The sequence below is a fragment of the Podarcis raffonei genome, chromosome 3 (genome assembly GCF_027172205.1).
Source record: "Podarcis raffonei isolate rPodRaf1 chromosome 3, rPodRaf1.pri, whole genome shotgun sequence".
Taxonomy (NCBI): domain Eukaryota; kingdom Metazoa; phylum Chordata; class Lepidosauria; order Squamata; family Lacertidae; genus Podarcis; species Podarcis raffonei.
In genome coordinates, this window is record NC_070604.1 from 87,058,362 (window position 1) to 87,080,555 (window position 22,194).

The following is a 22,194-nucleotide window of genomic DNA, read 5'->3' on the forward strand; positions in this document are numbered from 1 at the left end:
GGCCAGCATATTCTGCCTTTTGAACTTACACTCTAAAAGGTTTCCAAAATGTTTCATTCCCATATTTGATAATCCACTACTTCAACAAAACCTTGAATATGCAAATAGTAGGAGTGTACATTAGCTCAGCGTACTTCACAAATTACTAGGTGAACAGGAGTTATTCTCCTGAGGTCTTTACATTATATCAGGGATTCCCTTAAAGCTCCGAATCATTCTGTGGATTCAGGGGCACCAAAAACGCTGCATTTAAAAACAACCCTATTTTTCTCCCCTGATTAAAGCAACTATTGCATTTTTTTTAAAGTGAAACCAAGCTGACTAGGGAAACACCCTGAGTTCTCTCCAATCACAGTGATTTGGAAGAATGTTGAGGTGAATATTACAAACGGTTATTTATGCAGATCTGTGTCTTCCCCTAGGCAGTCAGTTGAAACAATTCTCTCCCAGAGAGAATAGGTTTTGTCCCTCAAAATCCCCGGTGTGTGGGGCAAAAGCCAACTCCCTACCAACGACCCTTGCTGGGAAGGGATAACATTTTCCCCCCACCAGTCTTTACCAGGAAACTATTCTGATCTGGTGGGTAAAAAAACCACCACAAACCAGCAGTTTGAGGTGGGTCCACAGGTGAAGCCCAGAACAAAATTGGAATCCTATATATGTGTGCTCTGATGTAAGTCTGAGTGCAATGGAACTTACTCCTAGAAAAGCAGATACAGAATTCTAGGATGATTCATTTAGGACATAGCAGCTTTAAATAGGGCCTTTGACAGGGCTGGGGAGAACAGACTTTCCCTTTTGCTTTAAGCAGAAAACTGAGCCAGGCTATCTTTTTCTTCACGTCAATTGACAGCTGAGGGACGATAAACTATATTGCTAAGGCCCACCTATATCATATGAAATGAATTCCATTAGTCTACAAAATGAGTTCCTTATTTCTTGCCCTTACTCTTCTGCACCACCAATAGAGTCCTTCTTAATAATCTGCACTTAGTGCTATCTTGCCGAAGTTTCCATTTTGATTTTTGGATCATTAAAAAAATGCCCCACTAGTTTATAATGATTCTTTCTTTCTTTCCTCCTGCAAGGTATGGTTTTCCATAACTTATCAGTCCCCTTGACCTCCTGTTTCCATTTAAAATATCTTTCCAAAGGACTTTCCAGACTAACTTTTTGAGGCTGCCATGCCAAGTTAGGCATGTAGCATTGGACATGTCAACATTTTGGTCAAGCAGCATACTAATTGGGAGCTCTCAGCAATGTTGCACTTCTTGTGTTAGGTTCCACTTGCCTTTTTGCTTCAAGAAAATCTGTTTCAGAGAATGTCTTTCATGAGACCGATCACATATAAAGCCACTTAGGATAGCTCAGTTGGTAAGTGTATGAGACTCTTAATCTCAGGGTCATTGGATTGAGCCCCACACTGGGCAAAAGATTCCTGCATTGCAGAAGGTTGGACTAGATGTTCTATGATTCTACTACAAATTCACTGGAGCTGACTATACAGCTCAGAACATGATGTTCACATAACAGTATGCAATGGAATGTGTAATATATGAACTGGATGAGTAAAATAAATACCTAGGAGACCAATACCCCTGTGAAAAACACCTCCCTGGAGAATGGTTGCTAAGCGGCATGAACAATGGCATTTACAGCCTGCCTGTCAACAAGTGATTTATGCAGGGTTTGTATGCGTCCGATTTATTGATCAGTAAACGTTGAGTAAATGTGTAGAACCAGGGAGTGTAAAGCCTAAACTATTAAGTCTGCAATTCACTTTACTCCACTTGTTAATGTAACCAACTGTCTAAGCTTCATTTTAAAGACCCATATGCAGTCACGAAGCTGAGATGGCAGAAGGCATACAGATGAGTGTGACATTGTGCACACAAACTTTTCTGTCTCATCTTAGCCATACAATAGTATAAACTTAACACAGTGTTTGTATTTCCTAGTTACCTGATCCTATGAAACTGCTGGTTCAGATATGCTCCTATCATAGGTCACCAAACTTAGCTAGTCAATGGAATGTGATGGTTGCTATCCTATCATACAGGTATTTATAGTGGTTATGTGAAATAAGGTTTCTAGGACAGGAACTAACCAGAAGATCATCCAGACTTCCTCTTGTTGCAAATAGGATCAGTGAATCCATCCTTCTATTCTATGAACTGTTTTGAGAAAGGTAGAGTGTACTGTAATTTCTGGAAGCAGAAAGTACTAAGCAGAATTTATTTTTGTAAAAGGTGGCTGAAGCAACAGATTTAATTGTGTATGGTATCCAGATGCCCATTTGTGAATCGTTGTAAAGAGAAATATGTCCAAACAAGATAATTGTAATTAATAATATGTAAAAAGGTTTGTAGGAATGATCCTATGCATTCTTGGGGTGTAGCTGCAAGAGAAAATACCTGTAAGTTGTTGTACTTATTGTATTTTGCACCTTTGAGATTACAAACAAAATGAATACATTATCAAATGCATCAGTGCTCTTTTTCTAGAAAAAGAGGTGCTAGAAATCACCATGAACACCTTCCTTTTTCTCCTATACTGGCAATGGCACCCACCAGAACTGAGCCAGAACTGAGTTCCAGCGAGTTCTGGCTGCAAAAAAGCCCTGGGTATCATGTTGGGCAAGATGGCCACATCTGCTCCATACATTTACATCACAATTATACCACTTTAACAGTCATGATTTCCCCTAAAGAGTCCTGAAAAAAATGTAGTTTTTTAGAGTGGTGAGAGTTTTAGGATACTCCTATTCCCCTTGCCAAGCTACAAGTCCCAGAGGTCCTTAGGAAAAGGAATTGACTGTTCAAATATTCTGGGGACTGTAGCTCTGTGAGGGGAATGGGGGTCTCCTAACAACCCTCAACAGCCTTAACAAACTACATTTTCCTGAACTCTTTGGCAGAATCATGACTTATAAAGTGGTAGAATAATGGTTCAAATGCATGGTGAGGATGGGGTTGTCAAGTCTTTGCAGGCTTTTGACGTATTTGGTGGTTGTGCAAATATATTAAAAAAATTGGTCAGTTATAACTATCCAGAATATAATGGGTATAAGGTAACTATGAGCCAATGATTCTTCAGTTGGCAAAACTGGAAGTTTCAGTATGAAGTTTTAAAGGAGAAAAATATTGCCAAAATCAATTTTAATTTTAATTTTTTATGGAAGAAAAAAATTATAATTACCATCTGTAAAAGAATGTGAAAGTAATACCTGGCATACAACAGTGACGTTAAAGAGTTCCTGTTTTAAAATAATTTGGGAAGGATGGATTATGCAAAAATGAGTCACTGGAACAGTGGGATAAGTTTTGTTCAATATTGGAAGTGCAAAAAATAACTATTATGGTATAAACGAGCAGGTGTTAGAGGCTATATGATAAAGCAGAGAGATGAGTTGTTATGAGCCTATTATATTGATTTGTTGGAAGCCACCCAGAGTGGCTGGGGCAACTCAGTCAGTTGGGTGGGGTACTATTATTATTATTATTATTATTATTATTATTATTATTAGAGATGAGAGACTGTTGATTGATTCATGTTATAAATGGATTAATCTCTGGTTTAGTTTGTTGTTTTCCTGGTTTTTTGTTCTAACAGCTCCAGGCTGGCACAGCAAAAAGCCCTCTTCTGAGAATGGCTGAGGATCTGGGAGTTCCAGTGCTAGACCTGCTCCACCCCTACCCTGCCCTTTTAACACCCTATTATAGGGGTTTGGGCTGACTTAATGCTGGCAGGAATCCCACCACTGGTAACTTCACAACTGCCTGAGCTTCCAGTGGCCACAGCAGTGGAAGACCCAACACCATCACTGGCAAAGGGAAACCTCCGTCCAATCCTTACTCTCTCCAGGAACACAGATTGGGGGCTACAGTTGCTCCCTTATATACAGTTATAACTGTTACATTCGATTTGGCTATGTAAGCTACACCATGGAATGGGAATATGGATTTTATATATGTATGCACAGTGCTTTTTTGTTGACAGTATAGAGAACCGTCAGCTCTTTTTAAAATTTTGTGCTGGTATCCATGACACTTTTACAAAGATATGACTAAAGGTACCTCAGGGTGAAAGAAGGAAGGAAGGAAGGAAGGAAGGAAGGAAGGAAGGAAGGAAGGAAGGAAAGAAAGAAAGAAAGAAAGAAAGAAAGAAAGAAAGAAAGAATTGTGTATGTATGTGTGCATATCTATATCCATACTAATACTTCTTTTTTGTCTATTTGGATGAAAATAGCAATTTAAAAACAAACACACTCTCTCTCCACAATATGCCTTACGAAGAAACAGATGAAGGGCAGGGAAGTGTTTACAGAGCAAGCAAGCAAGCCAAGTTTCAAGCAACAGCCAGAAGATAGCATAGGGGAGAACAACTCCCAGATGTCCCATTTTGAGCATCAGTATAATCCATGCTCAGAGCCACCTAAAAAAACACACCTTTAAAACTTTTTTTAGACCAGTGCAAGTGGAATCACCAAGAAATGAGTGTACGAAAAGAATAACGGCACATCGCTGTCCTTCTAGTTTGTGGTTCCTTTACTAAAATGGCCCACCTCCCCCAGAAGTTTTTTGTTTCTTGTTTAATCCAACAACAGAATCATTGCCAAGAGTTTGATGATCCAAACAGAGGAGTTTCACATTATTTATTATTATTATTTATTGAATTGATATACCGCTCTATACCTGGAGGTCTTCACATGACGAGCTAGTCAGGCTCTGAGCACATTTAAGAATAACCAGCCCTGATATGAAAGTCCCACACTCAATGCACACACACACACAATAAATGATATTATATTTTAATGACTTGTTTTCTTACCAAACACTGCCACAGTCTCTTATTCAGAACACCAGTACTCACCCACAGCATATTTTTTATCTACCAGAATAGATCAACAGAGTTGTCTGCTTAGGGTATCTTCAGATTTCATAGGGCAAATGTGAGAATGAATGTGTGTTATGCACATCTATTTCCCTTGCTTCCTGTGTAGCAACTGCAAAGAACTCGTGCGTGTCCCCAAAGATTCACATCTGAGGCACACATATCTCACTGCAAGGACTGGTTTAAGCCTTCCCTGTCTGGATACTGTGCTGGAAGTATATATTTTTAAAAAACCATAGGGATGAATCCATTGTGCATCCATTCTTACTGACATCCAAATGCAATCAAGTCTCTCATCTAGCTGCCTGTTTCCTCTGCATGCAAGGAAGGATAGTTTTAATAAGCCATGTACTGGGCTATATTAACTGAGAAGCTGCCTGGGGCACACCAGAAAAATCAAACTCAGCCAGAATCCACACAAGAGTCCAGCCTGAGGTTGGCAGATAGATGTGTGGGATGAAGCTTTCCCAAAAGAACTGCCCTTTCCTTTCTCCCTTCTAGGTTATTTTCCTTGTGCTTCTTACGTCGTTTCCCCGGCAGAAGCTCTGAAATTAACTATAGTAGTGCATACAAAGGAAAGGCTGGAGGCACCATTTCCCAGACTGCTTTCGGCAGCACAGCTCCCTAAAACTATCCAGGAATTCAGAGGAAGAGAGAGCCACTAATAAATGATTTAAGGAAAGAAAGCACACAGGAAATCTCGAGAGTTTTGATCCTTTCTTTGTTGAGCACAAAAGAAACACCACATTCACCCTGCAAACTCTTCTCAAATTGTACTTCCTCACCAGATGTTTCAGCATTTTCAAGCAATGACAAACATTTTTAAAAAACAAAAGAGGCAGTGCATTCATGAAGCACAGGCAACCTAGGAAAAAGCAGCTTACTGCTATATGGTGCTATAGGTCTCATAACATGGTCTGATCACTTACAAACCAAGTGCTTTTTCAGTCCTCAGCAAGATTTGCCCTTCTTCATGGAGCTCTTAACTTTCCAGGTGGAAACAGGAACTTATCATCATCATCATTATCATCATCATCACAAGCATTTACACAGAGATAGGTTTCTATCTCCTTCTGAGCTTCTTATCATCCAGCGGGGCAGGGAAGTAAGCCTGCTGTTTTCCCCAGGATGTACCACAATGTCTGTGTTACTCTTTTTTGAGAGAAAAGGTGAAGATGTCAACTGCAAGGGGGAGGCCAGGCCCAAAGGACAGCAGAAGCAGTATACTTTCTTCTGGTATCTCCAAACTTGACCAAAAGTCGCCAGAAGGGAAGCAGCATTTTACAAGCAACAGAAGCCCCACACGTTTCTCTCGGCAAAGGTGGCAGCACCTTCTAAGCACAGAAACACATCTTGGATTTGAGTATTGTATGTGCCAGGATTATTATGCTGTAGACTGACTCTCACACAAAAATATTCAGAGGCATTTCACTCAATCTAAAGGAGAAAATATGTCATTGGGAGGCTTTTCAGTGTTCCCCAAAATTTCCAGTTTCTTGGAAAAATTGTAAACAAGTCCTTGGGGGGGGAGATGAGAGGAACACTACTCCCCCCCCCCCCAGTATTCATATTTCTAGTCACTATCTCTAGTACACTTTCACCACCCTTCAGATGAAAGAAGAGAACATGGCAAGACCTTTTTCTCTCTTTGGTGTCAACAGTTGTCCGCTGAGGAGGTAGAAGTGGGAGAGAGGTCTGGGAATATAATAAAACCTCTCCTCCTCTCAGGCTCTAGGGTGGCCGCCCAAAGCAAACAGAAGTCTCAACAAGAACACAAAGTGTTGTTGTTTTTTACAGGTAGCATCCCTCTCACCTGTGTATATAACGGCTCATAGATATCCACTCCGTTATCCTGGCTGTGGGAAAGGGTCTCGGAGCCCCGCCTCCAGATGAAGCGAGCAGGTGGGTTGGAGTTGACTGTGCAGCGAAGGAAGACTGTTTTCTCCTGATAGAAACTGCCGCGTACGTCGCTGATGGTCTGGTGAACAGTGAGGATGGGCTCGTCCAAATCTGCAAGGAAGGGAAGGAGCCCACAGCAGCTATTAGCGCAGCTTAGGCCAGGATGCACCAAGGTCTGCTGGTCAGCCAGAACTCCAAGAAGAACGGGGAGGACAAGGGAAAGGCCTGTAGAGCCCCACCACAATTCACTCCTCTAACAACAACAGCTGGTAGGCTTCCAGGTGCTCCTACAGAAGATTGTCCTGATAGGTACCTGAAGGCAGGTACACCAGTGACCCATCGCTCAATGCTACTGCATTGGGGGGGGGGAGGAATAAGTTTAATCATTTATTTGGCAAATATATAAGCTTCTGGTCATTGTAACAGATCCCAGGGCAGGTTACAATACAAAAAATTACCACTTAGAGCTTTTATTGCAACCAAGTGGTATATAAATTATATTTTAAATAAATAAATAACAATCCACATAATACCGGAGACAATCCAGTTTTCCAGTGGTAAGGAGAAGCACAGGTGACCTGGTAAGAATGGACTAGCCTCCCTCGTCACAGGATACCTGGGATTCTCAAATTAGCGCCCTCCCTAAGGAAGCTTAGGTATCTGCTAGACAACTATGTAGTACCTAAAAATGCTGATTTCAGGAATGGGTTAAACTTAAAGAGTGAGTGGAAAGAAGGAGGGAGAGACAGAGAAAGAGAAGAATAAACTGCTGAGATGGAGAGTCATTTTACAGGCAGAAAAGAGGAACGTGATACAATACTGATCATGTAAAATATGAGAAGCAAAACATAAGGAAGCACACAAATTGCCTGCCTTATGCTCCTCTTTCTTGTTCCCCGTTAAATAGTTTTTTGCCCCACTCATTAAACTTATGGGCCAATTTTTAAATTTGGGATTTGAAAAATTCACATATAGACACAGAACATTTTGCAATGAATGGCATTTTTATTTTTCTGTGCTTAACCTGCCTTCCCTGGAAAAATAAACTTAAGGCAACAACACTTCATTTCTTCCTTAACTGTATCTTCCCTCCCTGCCTGTCCAGTGTCTTCTCTAAAGGGGACAAAGACCACTCCCCGCAGCTCCATGTGGCCAGGTGTGCTCACATTTTCTCTCTCCCCTGCCATTCCACCAGCACCTCTCTAACTCCCCCACCCCTTCCTCTGATAGTGCCTCCCGTTCAGATTAGGGCTCCTCCTCCTTTTCTCTAGATTGCCTCCTATCTTCCATCTGCATGTGGCAGATTGATCATTAATTAATACAAGACAACCTGGCCCCAGTAAGCTGGAAGGGGGGTGGGACATGCCACACAAACCCCTTAAATAAATTTTGCATTCTGCTTCCTCACTGTTAACAAACCATATGGCAAAAGAAACCTGCACATGTAGTATTTTTAACTGTGTTCTGATATTTTAAGCACCATACCTATACTTGTGCCAGTTGACAGAATTTAAGTAGCTTGTAGTTCAACTGCAGGTAGGGAATTAAATTTCTAAATGACCTCCCAATTTCTTTCTTTTTAAAAAAACCTTCTTGCATCCAAAAATCAGAGAAGAGTTTAGGAGCAAGATCCTTTCTCCTTGATGTGTTAGTTTTCTACATGCGTAAGATTTCTGGGGAAATCATTGCAGGGTAAACATTCAAAATTGCAACCCTGCCCACTTGTACTGTGAAATGGTACCATGCAGGAAGAACTCTACAATGTGATACCACTAAAGGCACTAGTTTGTTTAATGAGCCTCCTTCTTCCAAGGTATCTCCAAGATCAAGCAGGCAGAGAACCAAGGAGCCCTTGAATCAAACACCATCATTCTTACCATCCATCTATGTTACTGCTCCATTTAATGATCTACTAATATGGAGAGACAGGGCTAAATCAGATTAATGAAACTTGTCATCATGTTTCATATGCTGCTTCTCCCAGACAGTTGCAAACGCCAATGGGGGAAGGGGATAGCCATTGAACTCAGTTGGTGGATCCCAGTCTTACACTGATGTGGACCAAAATCAGTCCCTTTGTTTTAAAGTGAAGGATCTACAAAATTAAACTAGTTAGAAAAAAATTGCTCGCATCCTGGAGTTATGGAGCCCATTAAAGCAGAGCCTGCTTTCCTTTTCCCCCGCCCCTACGTTTCCACCAAGCTCCTTTATGATACTGGGTTTCAAAGAAATTGATTTAGATATATACAAGCCTGGAAAATCTGGTTTCAAGGGGAGAGATGACTTTCTGCTAAAAGCAGACATTTCCCATCAAGACACTTGCTTGGACCAAGCTATTTGCATATTTTAATGAGGCGCGTGTTTTGAAGAGACAGTGTTTATAATGGAGGCTGAGATTCGTTAGCCTGATAATATGGGTCTGCAGTTCAGACACACGGACGGAGTTGTTAGCTGGGTGGCAACAGAGACAAAGAGGGAGAGGAGAGACATAAAGAGATGTACAGCCAGATTAAAGCCCCTTCTGAAACACTTGGTTAGGAGATTTGGCCGATATATACTAACTTTCCGCACTGCCCCAATTCCTTATTCTGTGCCAAACCCTTTAATATCACTCTCCTATTTTCGTTCTAAGTGCCAAGGCTCCCTCTTCCCTCTACAAATCTTTTTGTGAGAACCTGTTGTGACCCCAGATAGAGGCGGCAGACTCATTTGGAAAGATGATTAAATTCCCCAGAATGGTTATGGCTCAGAACTACACATTCCCTACAATGTGCAGAGGGACTCTCATTTATATTAATGGAGGAACGAGACCTTTGTGCGGTAGCTAAACTTTCAGTTATTTTATTTTCCCCGTGCCTTGAGATCATATCCACCATTCAAGTGAGAAAATATGCTTCCCATTGGACTCATCACTATTTCTGTCCCTGAGCAGCCTCTGCATTTTGCTCTTTCTATTCCCTTCCTTGCTGCATTTCCTACTCGGATGGGGCTTCGGGGCCTGCCCTCTTCCTTGTTCCACGAGCTAAAATATAAAAATAAGAATCAGTGACAATGAAACAGCTGAAATAGCATTACTGGGCTTCAAGAGACGATAACGCAAATTGGGCTACAGTATAACTCACCTGATGTAAATCTCAATTATCTCCAGGCCTGATTCCCTCATTCATTTTTTGACATGATAAAGTAGCTATAACAAGGTGACTTTTCCTTCCCAATTTTGCCAGGCAAGTTTTTCTTCCAAATGCTCCTTAGTGTGGCGAGTCCTCATCTTTATCCTCTGCTGGAAAATCTGAATTCTCTATCAGTCTCCAGGATGTGAAAACTATCATCTCTGGCCATGCTGGGGAGCATTCAGGAAAGACCTTGCTGTGCCAAAGTGGCAGAGGAAAGTATAGCTGTAGTGGCTCAATCGTGTCAAAAATAAAAGTAAGAACAGAGCATGAACCTCCCATTTATCCAAATTCATGTCTTTGTGATTCAATGGGCTGGTTTGAAATTAAGAGGGCTTTGTGGGCTCTATCCTTGGATAAAGCAGTTAACATTACCCTATGATGATGTAATGGTGGGCCAAACATTTTTTGTTGTGGGGGGGCGGAATCTTGCCTTGTGCACTGATGGGTTTGTAACAAAAATGCCCCTGAAAGGGCAGGATAACTCCAATTTGCTTGAGTCAACAATGCTGTTGCCAGCATCAAGCAATGTTAGAGCTCTGGGAGTGGAGCTGTTTCAGTGAAATGTAGGGAGGGAGGTGGCTACATGGTATCAGGAGCATTTGACAGCCACATGAACAGAGCTGCAAGTGGCATGGTGGGATCAGTGTGGGTGGGGCACAAAAGGATGACGTCATACTAAAGATGGGCCAAAAATAACCCCTCCACACTTTCTTGGCTCCTTTCATCTTCCATTAAATTGGGGAGCGATCTCCTATAGGAAAAGGATTAGAGCCCCAGGAAGTTTGTGTGCACCCTGAAATCTGGCACCACAAACTCTTCTTGCTTCTCTGCAAGACTCCATTCCACTCCAGCTAAGTCTCAACATCTCCCTACAATAGGTAGAATAATCCAAAGGCTCAAATCTTAGCAAAGATAAAAAATATTACTAACAACTAACGTTTACATAGCGCTTTTGAGAGTTCAAGGCACTTCACAACAGCCCCTGCTAAAATGGCCTATCTAGTAGAATAAAGATTTCATCTAAGCTATGTTACAAATTAATTCAACTCACGGGTTGGTGACTTGCCAATTGATACAACCATGTGGGATGTTTCAATACCAACATAACTTTTAAATGTCCCTTCCTTCCATCTGGCTTCCCTTTTTCTTTCTCCCAACATGGAAAGGCTCCAAGCAGCAGCTTCCCTGATTAATGCTGATAACTGGGGACTTTGTGCTAGTGACAGCAGTTTCCTACATCCCCAGCACACCTGCCTTGCTGGCATTAATTGAAACACAGCAGCAAGCCGCCTGGCTTTCTCCTGCAGGGGTTTATGGGAAGCTTTGAAAACAGATCTGGGTGGGGAAATGGCAGCACATGACCCAAGGCTCTCCTGCAAACTGAGAGCTGCTTTGGAATTCAGTCTACAAACAACTTTGGCTCTTCTGGAAGGGCACCATCTTCAGAACGAGGATGGTCAACAAGCAAGACGATGCTCACGGCTGGTGCCATTGCTATTCATTCAGTGGAGCCACCTTAGGAATCTGTGGCCTGTTGTCTACTTGTGTTTTAGTCTTTCTTTGCTAGCAGTGATTTGGTCTCGGTCCCAAGTTCGGACAGGAGAGAAATTTGGTACAGTTCACATCTGAGGCCTGATTTGTACTTTCAGAAACAACAGCCAACCGAAACGTAGACATCCTTTGAAACCTGAACTTCTCTGAATTTTCCAGCGCGGTTCTCTAGCCAAGCAACGTGTACAAAACTGCATATACTTAGCTAAAGTGTGCATACAAATGCATGTGAAAATCACATGCAACAATGCATTAGATTATAGAGCATATGTTTGCCAAAAATGTTTATATTAGGAGAAAATTTCAATAAAATACTGATGAACTTTCAGGAGGACTTGCAAAAACAATTAATGGACTGAGGTGGAAATGTGGAGAACCAAACTTAAAACTGAAAGAAACTGAAACGGACACATTTGGCCATGTCAAAGTGAGAGACACACACTACTGTCATCTCAATTCTGGCTAAATAGAATCGATGTCCAGTGTCTATCTCCAGGATTAGGGGCACCATGAGTCTGAATACCAATTGCTGGGGAACAACAGTGGGTAAAGGCTCATGTCCTACTTGTGAGTTTGCTAAAGGCATCTGGTGGGCCACTGGGGGAAACAGGATAATGGAGAAGACAGGTCTTCAGTATGATCCCACACTCATCTTATATTCTCATCTGTTAGGCAGTGGGGTCATGTTCTGCAAGGTAATCTGCAGGGTCCTTCTCCAGGTCAACAGTATAAAAATGGATCTCTGTGCTTTTGCACTACATTACACTATGTGGTTCAGAAGACACCATATGTTAGCCTTGGGTCTGGCCACTAACAGCTGAAAATCTACAATCAAGAGTTACACACTAATGGCAGGAGGGAAAGACATTGTGCCAAACAGTAGAGCATGCAGTTAAAGGTCATCTATGTAAAGGACTAACTGAGACCTTCCCAGTCCTCTCATTCATGCATCTATGAAGCACTCATAAAATACAGGCTTTTCCGCAGGGCAGGAAAAGAAAAAGTAGAAAGGAGGCAGCATATTACCAAGTCCATCTGCAGAGTAGATGTTAGTATCAGAAAGCCCTTGGCCACCCAATTTACCCCATAGCTCTAAAGGTCAGAGATGCATGAAGAACAACAGGAATCTGCATCAGCTTAGATCCAAACAGCATCCTAGAAGCAAAGGGAAACCCCACAAGGATATAGCCCCACTTTAGTTCTCAACTAAAGTGCCTGGCATGAGTTACTAAGTTCAGATAAGAAAGGAGAAGCACAGAGGAGGGGAGGGGAGGGGAGGGGAGAGCCTAACCTTTCTAAGAGAAGCTCATGAATTTTCAAGAAGGACCACAGCTGGTGTCTATTGGGATTCTGTCACCCCATCTATAGTGGCAACAACAGCAAAATGGATCGCTTGCACTTAGATCTGAATGTTGGCGACACATCTGTTTTGAAACGTCATTATCAGGGCTAATGAAAGCAAGCCCTGCCGTAGGACAGCAAAGCTTTTGGAAGAGGAGGGAAGATAAACAACTCTGAATAGGGGGGGTGTCCTACTTGCAACCAGTGGGACCCCATGAGAAACTCACCGAATCAAATTTGGGTGTGTACAGTGCAGCTGATTTGAGTGCTGGATGAGACAAAGCTGTAGGCAGCCTGAGAAAGCTCCATCAGACTTTGATGCCTGTCCATAAATCCTAGAGTTAGAGACTAGGGTGATGGCATATCAGCAGGCTCCAGGAATTATCTTTGGTGCAAGATTGGGGTGTGTGTGTGTGTAATATATGCACTTGTTTGGGCCCTGAGTGAGAACTGGGGTCGACCAAGTAAGAGCCGGGAGGTGTTGAGTAGAGAAGTATCTACCAATATATAAATACTGATATAAACTCTGAATTGATATTGAGGGTTTTAATTGATTATTTTTGGAGCACTTGTTAGTTTGCCACCAATCATTTATAGATATTTTTATAGATTAAGCAATATAAAAATTGCCTAAAAGAAATAAATAGGGCTCAGGTGGACTTCTAGGAGGGCCAGGGGGGAGTGGATTTTGAAGTGAAATGTGGGGTTTTAAATAATTTCCCTATCTATCGTATTTTGAAACCTAGCAAGTTACAACATTGTTTTTCAAAAGCTGCTCTGAGGCTGATTGGCTGGGAGGAGGCAGCAGTGGCTTTTAGAGCCCTATAAAACTCCCCTCCCAGGCTGCTGTGATTGCCACTAGGCACCTACAAAAGGAAGCAATAAGTATTTGTAGACCAAATAAAAGTATTGCATCCCATGCAGATGGGATCAATCACCACTAAAAGCATGTGAGGAGGAGACTATACCAAACATCCCCTCAAAGCATCAACTTGAAGGGATATAAAAATGGGGAGGGGAGGGTGTGTTGAATAACAAGTCTGAAATATGAGGCACCCAAGCTAAGAAGCAAGAGGCTTTGAAAATGTCTGAATGGAGGGTCCTTTTAAATTAAAGGGATAGTGAGCTTCCTTCTTACTGTAGTCTTACATTTATTATATTATTTATTTGTCACATTTGTGTGACTATGTGAGTTGAGGGTGATAAACATGTGAAGTGGGTTAGGCTGAAATAGGGCAATACAAGATTATTGTTTTTTTAATCATGGTGACCTCATACAGTGATTAGGCTGGTATACGATGTCCTGTTTCAGGCATAATGCTAAACCATGGTTTAGCATGACATGAATGAGCCAAACCAAGTATCAGATGCATATACTCTCCATCTTACAGCCTTGAGGAAGGGATTTGAAGCATCCAATCACTGGTTTAAGTTAAGAATTACATCTCAACTCAGGGAACGTTGGGTAGTTTAAACAGTTAAGTATACCTATGTAGGACAGGATCATAAACTATGGTTTGATCTTTGCTTCATTCAATAAAACATAGTCTAAACTAATGAGAGTTTCCTCCATTCAGACATAAGCTGGTTAATCTTTTCCTTGTGCTCATGAAGGTATTGGATGGAAGCATATGAGCCTGAGGTTCACTTCTCTTAATTCATGTCACATCAAACCATAGTTTAGCATTCTTCTTCAAGGACACCCAAACCTACCTGATCCAAGTCCAGCACTCTACTCAAGACACCACTCTCTTTCTCATTCATATAGCCATTCATAAATAATTTAGTCTCCAGTTAACCACATTAAAAAAAATGGTCTGGTATTCCAAGATCAGCACCTTCAGGTAAGTGAGTGTGGCAGTAGCAGTGCCTGTCCCTTTGCCTCTGAGGTATGAGGATGCTTCTAGGTCAATGCAGAATTTCACTAGCCAAGCGATCAGATACCGGCACGCAGTAGAACTGTGGGAAGCTTTGGATGGCCACAAAATGACTTACACTGCACATCTACTCGAATGGACTTGATGGCAGGGACCCCAACCCCATTCTCTGCTTTACAATAATAGCGACCCCCCTGCAGCCTCTGGATCTTCTCAATCCGAAGGGTCTCATTAAACACCGATGTCTCTTGGAATTTGTCCGAGGCGCTGCCAGCAGTTTTGGTCCACCTCACCTAAAAGAGGGAATGAGAAAGACAGAGAAAGAGAGAAAGCACAGCTATAGGACACAGACAAACTAAGCATTGGGGCCTAACACAGCAGATCATTACCAGCTCTCACATCTTGTGCTTGCTATCTATCTATCTATCTATCTATCTATCTATCTATCATCTATCTATATCTATCTATATCTATCTATCTATCTATCTATCTATCTATCTATCATCATCTATCTATCTATCTATCTATCTATCTATCTATCTATCTATCTATCTATCTTCTATCTATCATCTATCTATCTATCTATCTATCTATCTATCATCTATCTATCTATCTATCATCTATCTATCGTCATCTATCTAAAATATGTGTTGCTTTGACCCAGCCACCGCAAGAAAACAAAATGCTTGGCAGAGGGTCTTTCAAACGAAAACTCATCTCTTTAAAACTTTGAGCAGCTCTGGATACAGTTTATTTCCCATCTGTTAGTGTTCTAATTGAAGCTTGAGCAAGTCTTTTTTATATGCAGTTTCACTGGTGGAACGCTCTGCCGCAAGAAACCAGGGCCCTGCAGGATTTAACATCTTTCCACAGGGCCTGCAAGATGGAGCTGTTCTGTCATGCCTTTGGTTGGGGCCCAGTCTGACCCCCCTCCTTTTATAAGTGGCCTCCCTAACTCTTCCCACCGGCCCGTATAAGACTAACACAAATAGTTGACCCTGGTGAGCACTTAATGTCCCCAACACCTATAGTTATAATTTGTGGGTTGTCATCTGATTTTATTTTGATCTTAATCTGATTTTAAGCTGTATTTTAATTGATTGTTTGACTTTATGTTTTTAACGTATTATATATTTTGATGTTAGCTGCCCTGAGCCTGGTCCTAGCCAGGGAGGGCAGGGTATAAAAAAATTATTTTATTATTATTATTATTATTATTATTATTATTATTAGGCTGCTGGTGAGAAGCATATGAAGGACCATGGCTTGTATGAAGCGCTGTTGCTTAGTGACAAAGCATAACCTTTGCAAGCAGAATGCCCTAGGTTCAATCCTGAGCATCTCCTGGCAGGGCTGTGCAAGAGTCTAAAACGCTTAAAAGCCACGGCCAAAGTAGACAGAACTGAGATAGATGGATCAATTGTCTGACTCAGCATAAGGTAGCTTACTATGTTCTGAGCAGGTGGTTTAGCCAACAATAGCCATACCTTCACCCCAGATACCTGCGGGCTTCACCAGCAAGATTATGGCTAGTGTGAACTATGTGAACAGGCTAGATAAATTCAACTACCCACACAGCTGTGCGAACAATGCTTCGGGTTCCTTGTGGAGACCATGCCACCCAGGCTGGCATACAAACCAAGCCAGGAAGGTGAGGGGGAAAGAAGTAGGCGGGAAGACTCAGGTAAACAATACTGTAACATCTTCATGCATTTCCACAAAAATACGTAACCCAAAATATTTGGGAAATTCTGGAAGAAAAAATTGCAAACATTTGTGTGAGAGAGTGGAGGGGGATGCCATTTCTACCTCAGGCTATACGTAATTGCTTATCACTTGTTCTTTCTTAGTAGAATAACACTGAGAGTTAGGGCACAATTATCCCCATTTTGCAGAGGATGAAGCAAAGATCAAACATAGTGATTTGCTAAGGGCCATGCAAAGCCTAAGAAGGGCGGTGGAGAACTGAGCGTGGGTTCATACTGTATACTACAAAGGAGAACAACAATATCAATAGCACCCCACAGTCCTGACTTTAATCTGACTCCCCTCCTTGCCTACAGACCTATGTACTAGGGAAATTCAGCTTGCAGATGATAGGGTTCTATGGCCTCCGCCCAGCGCCCCACATTGTTTAGTGTTTCTCTGCTAATGGCTGCCCATGAGGGATTTATTTAGCCTTTGTCCTCTCATTAGAGGCCTGAAGCCTCTCAAAGTGCATTCTGTTTGCTTGGCTGCTTCAGTCAGTTCTTTAATCTTTCCTCAGCTTTTTTCATTTCAGCCTCATTTATTTAGTTTGACCACATTTTGGAGTTTTAATGACTAACTGAGAAAAGAGAAAGGAGAGGATAAAACAAAGGTTAAGAAAAAGAAAGCTTTGATTGGGATATGCAGGGGGTGTCAACAGAGAGAGTGAATGAGGGGAAGGGGGCGGCTGTTCCATTCACAGTGGTCATTGACCATTTGCTTATGTTAATTCATTTAAATGTATGCAGATTTAAAAATTGTCTGCTGGCTTGTGTGGAGGAAACCAGATGAGTAAAGTGACAGAGGTGTATGGGGGGGGGATAAAAGAGAGTAGAAGGCAGGAATTGGTGGCAAACATACTCATGTTCAAAAATTCAAAAGTCAAGTGTGTAAATCATTCTTCTACGGATATGCCAAGTTGTTTATTTATACGTTAAGCATCCCACATTCTGCAATACCCAGATTCCTCCTGAATCTTCAGTTTCTCTCTGCTCTTCTATAATAAATGGAATCGTTTATATTTCTAAGCTCTCTGCCTTGATGGTATCTAGGTCTGGTAAACCATGCTCTAAGCAGAATGTAGGTGTTAACTCTGCATAGCTGTGATTCTCATGTAATCTTTATAATCCTTATTTATGTCTACAGAAAGAAAATAGTCTGTATAATCATCCATATTTGTTACTATAGATCAACTGCCCTCTGCAATGGCTATAGCTAAGGATTGATTCACACGGTGAAATCTTTCAAGCACCACTTTCCCATGCACTCAGGCTAATGTCATCTGGTGCTGTTGTCTTTTGAAGCTGCATTTGTGGTTACAAGGAACAAGGCTTTCTCTGTAGTGGTGTTTCCCCAGGAAGGTCCACTTGTACTTCAAAATGATTTCTACCTTCCCTCCCCGCCTCCACAGTGGGATTATAAACTACCTTTTGAGTCTGTTTTAAGTCTAATGCAAACAGGTGGGATTCTAATCTTTTATCATTTTTGTGACAACAGAACATGGAGAGGATATTAATCCCAGATTAGTAAGGAATCAGAAAGACACATCTTAAGAACACCATACAGGGCTGGTCCAAGACATTTTGCTGCCTGAGATGAAGTACATTCCACATTAAATGCTGGAGATAGAGCAGCTTTCTCCATAATGCCTGAGGGCAGCAGGCTAGCTTAGGAGGTGCAGGTCAGGCCATGTGCCACAGCACTGCTTCTTTCCTCACTTTGCCTAATAGTAGGGCCGTTCCTGAGGGAAATGGGTGCTTGCCCAGTGAATAGCTCTCCCAGCTTGAATTCTTTTAACTAGTTTGCCCTCTTAGGTTCATTGTGTCTTACATCCTATTTTGCAAATAGCTACTTGCTTGTGAATCCACAGAGAAGATGACTGGCAGTCACAGTGATTCAGCTTCTGTGACTAGTAAGGCTATGCAAGAGCAGGAGGGAAGTGCTGTGTTTTCTTCTGCTCTTAATGTACCTTCCTCCCTGGAGGCCCCTATCCAATTCATGTCAGGTTCTCCCGGGTCCATTTAGGCAGTCACTGGCTGGCTTTTAGTGATGGTGTCCCTAGGATGAGAGTCTTGTCTGCACACATCATTGTCTACTATGTTGGGAGCGTCTCTCACCCTCGTATTGTGGGACTCCAGTAAAGGTCAGTAACGCTTCAAAATCATATCCCTCTGGGAAATGAGTTGACTTAGCATGGTCAAGTACCTGAGCTGGCAATCTCCAAATACAAATGGGCAGAGGTGGGCTCAGTATTTCTGCAAAAGGGAATGCTTGAACTGAAGATGGAACACTACAGTATCCAGCTGTGGAAGCAGAACAATGATTTCTGCAAAGCATTTCATTAATCAGGAGCTCAGGCTATTTCTGAGCTCCTCACACACGGATGTTCTACAGAACATCTACACTAACATAGAGGGGAATTCCTGGCATTTGGCAAAACAGCAGATAAAGAGTGAAAGCGATGCAGGCGGCAAAAGGGACAGAAAGGTTACCTGTGGCCGTGGGTGCCCCGTAACCAAACACTGCAGAACAAGGGTGTCACCCTCCCGAATCGTGTACACTCGTTCACTGATGTTATCTTCTTTTACAACACATGCTTGCCCAGCATGGATGATTTGGGCCTGAGCAGGAGCTATGAGGAAAAAGAAAGAATTAGGGATGCTAATATCCAGTGCAACCCATGCCCACTCAATTAAGCTCTATTGATGCATTACTAACACATGTGGCATATCCATGTTGATGTGGAGCAGGGCTATACTTTCAGCCCCTAACCCCAACAGCCAGGTCTTCTTTCTGTAGCACCTGTGGCTATATGGACTTCTCTGCAAACATGGGAGCCCATACTCATGGTTATGGGCTCTGTGCAATTGGAAAACTAACACAACCATGTATCCTCATCATGCAGAGCTCCCACTTGTGAGTAGGTGTTCATGTTGAACTACTCAGCAAATGGATGAGCATTCTGCTGTTGGAGCATTTAACTTTAGTGAGAAACTGCTACAGCGGCTAAGCTATCTGGCCCTGGGCTTTTATTGCAAACACTGCAAAGGCTATAGGAATCTCTAAAAGAAAAGAACACCAGACTGAACAGCACAAATAGCTGCAAGAACCACCACAGCTCAAGCCTGTTCAACCACCACTGCTATCTCTAAATTTGCTCCCTTTTGTATGCATTTTAAAACACAAAAAAGCAAATCTCCATAGGTATTCAACTTCCTTTGTTCAGAGACATTACATTTCCAAGGGTACAAACATTCATGCAACTTTGCAACACATGAACCCACCTTCTATGAGTCAGACCGTTGTACCCAGAGCTGTCTAGCTGTACAAGCTCTTGAGAAGAAATGTTCCCTGACCTGAGATCCTTTGCAATCTAAACAATCAATATTAACTACTTCATTATTTTAAAATTGCTAAAAGGTTTAATTACAGACGGGACAGAAAATTTTAAAAAATTAAATATCCACCAAATAGCAGTCAACTAGACAAATTAAATGCCTGCTTGAATAAAACTGTCTTGAAGAAGTATCAAAAAGACATTGAAGAAGTCAAACGGATTTCTCTGGGCAGAGTTTCATAACCTGGATGCAACCACAGATAAAGCCCCCGCCAGATGAACCTCAGATGCAAAACTTCCCTGGGTGAGCAGGATTATAGAGTCCTTAGATACTGTGCTTCTAAACCATTTACAGCTTTAAAGGTAGTACCCAACACTTTGAACTGAGCCTGGAATAGACTAGAATAGTTGGTACAACTGAATAGACTAGAATAGTTGGTACAACTGAATCACTGAAGGGATTCAGAGGACCAGCCTTAGATAACCAAAATATAGCTGCAAGTGTAACTAGGTACTCTTTATTTCACATTGGTTGTGGGAAAGAATGATGGAGTTGACACAACTATTGACATCCACTATTCATTGTTATAAGACTGACCCAGAAACTCCAGCGGGTGCAGAATGCTGCAGCGAGACTCCTTATGGGGTCTTCGCTGCGAGATCACATTCATCCAGTGCTATATCAACTGCACTGGCTCCCGGTGGAGTACAGGATCAGGTTTAAGGTGCTGGTTTTAACCTTTAAAGCCCTATACGGCCTAGGACCCTCGTACCTACGGGACCGCCTCTCCTGGTATGCCCCACAGAGAAACTTACGGTCTTCAAATAAAAACATCTTGAAGGTCCCAGGCCACAGAGAAGTTAGGCTGGCCTCAACTAGAGCCAGGGCTTTTTCGGCTGTGGCTCCGACCTGGTGGAACACTCTGTCACAAGAGACTAGGGCCCTGCGGGACTTGACATCTTTCCGCAGGGCCTGCAAGACAGAGCTGTTCTGCCAGGCCTTTGGCCAGGGCACAGCCTGACTCCCTCCCTCGGCAATCTTCGCGGAGCTCTGGCCCAATGGTGGCCAGTGGCTTGAATTTAATTAATTTTATAATGAATGATTTTAGAGTGTTGTTTGTGTTGTACTTTTGTATTGTTTTATTGTTGTTAGCTGCCCTGAGCCCAGCTTCGGCTGGGGAGGGCGGGATATAAATAAAATTTATTATTATTATTATTATTATTATTATTATTATTATTAAGATTATGCATTTATGGTGTGAGTCAACTACCAGCACCTGGAGACAAAATGAGAGATAATCATCCTCAAAAGTGTTTGTTTGGAAGAATTCTTATCTACATCACATTCCAAACATCCACTGCAGACTTTGCTTTCTTAATATTGTGTGGCATCTGTTTGTTAATGAAACAAAGTAAATCCAGAAGGAAAACAGAAGGATAAATGTCTCAGGAGGCCTGGTGACAAGACTACAAAGAGATGACTATGATGAAATCTTGTAAGTGTGATGTATGGCAGAATCCTCTAAGGCTGCTGGAAGATACAACACTCATATTCCCAAATAAGCAAATGCAGCAAGCACAGTCTCATATAATAGCTCCAAGGCATTCAGAATCTTGAATAAAATTAAGGTAACCTTAAGATGAATGACATATGGTAAGTTCAGATGATTTTGGATTATGGTGTGGATACTGGAAGATTCATTACACATGTGATGCAGGAGCCTCTGACTAAAATTATAGTGCCAGAATAGAGACTCAGCTCCAGTCCTGCCATGAATGATTTCAGTATGATTGGAGCTTAGCCCTCTTCACCTTCCATAGGCGAAGGCATTGGAGGACCATGTTTAGATACAGTTGCTGGTTTCATTCAGAAACAAGGTACTCAAGAGTTGAGTCCTTCTGTGCTCCTTGAAAAGGTGTGCTTAGTTTCCAGTACCATGTACAGGCCAGAAGATGGTGGGCAATTTCCCACTAACTACTTGCACATCATATAAGCACTCTCTCTTAGTTTCCTCTAAGCCCTGACTCAAGAAGAGCTGGTCCTATGACTGCAGCACAAATGAATAGCTGGGAATTGAACTTACACCACACTTTTCTTCCAACACATGCATTTCTCCTCCAACCTACATAAACAAATTTCAATTTCAGAGTGGGGGAGAGGCTTTGTAACTGAAAAGAATGCTATATTTTCATCACACCAGGATGCAAATTGGGAAAGCCAGTTCTACGCCTGGATTGGGGCCAACTGAGTCACACTTTGAGAACAGACATTAGATCTATACAAGCTACCCACCCACTGTATGAAATTTGCTAACAAGCTCTTCAAAAACAGACTGGATCAATTGCAAACCCTGGTATCTGTCAGATGACAAATGAA

At 42.0% G+C, this 22,194-nt stretch overlaps 1 protein-coding gene across 4 annotated transcripts in view; it reads right to left on the bottom strand.

The window, feature by feature from the left end:
* Positions 1-22,194, bottom strand: part of MDGA1 (MAM domain containing glycosylphosphatidylinositol anchor 1) — a 233,727-nt gene that overhangs the window by 134,927 nt on the left and 76,606 nt on the right. For all 4 annotated transcript variants that reach the window (XM_053382911.1, XM_053382910.1, XM_053382912.1 and 1 more), the window contains exons 2-4: positions 18,973-19,112; positions 14,853-15,027; positions 6,707-6,903 (exon numbers count right to left, since the gene is read on the bottom strand). In XM_053382911.1, the coding sequence (XP_053238886.1) occupies positions 6,707-6,903; positions 14,853-15,027; positions 18,973-19,112 (512 nt within the window). The remainder of the gene's footprint in view (positions 1-6,706; positions 6,904-14,852; positions 15,028-18,972; positions 19,113-22,194) is intronic.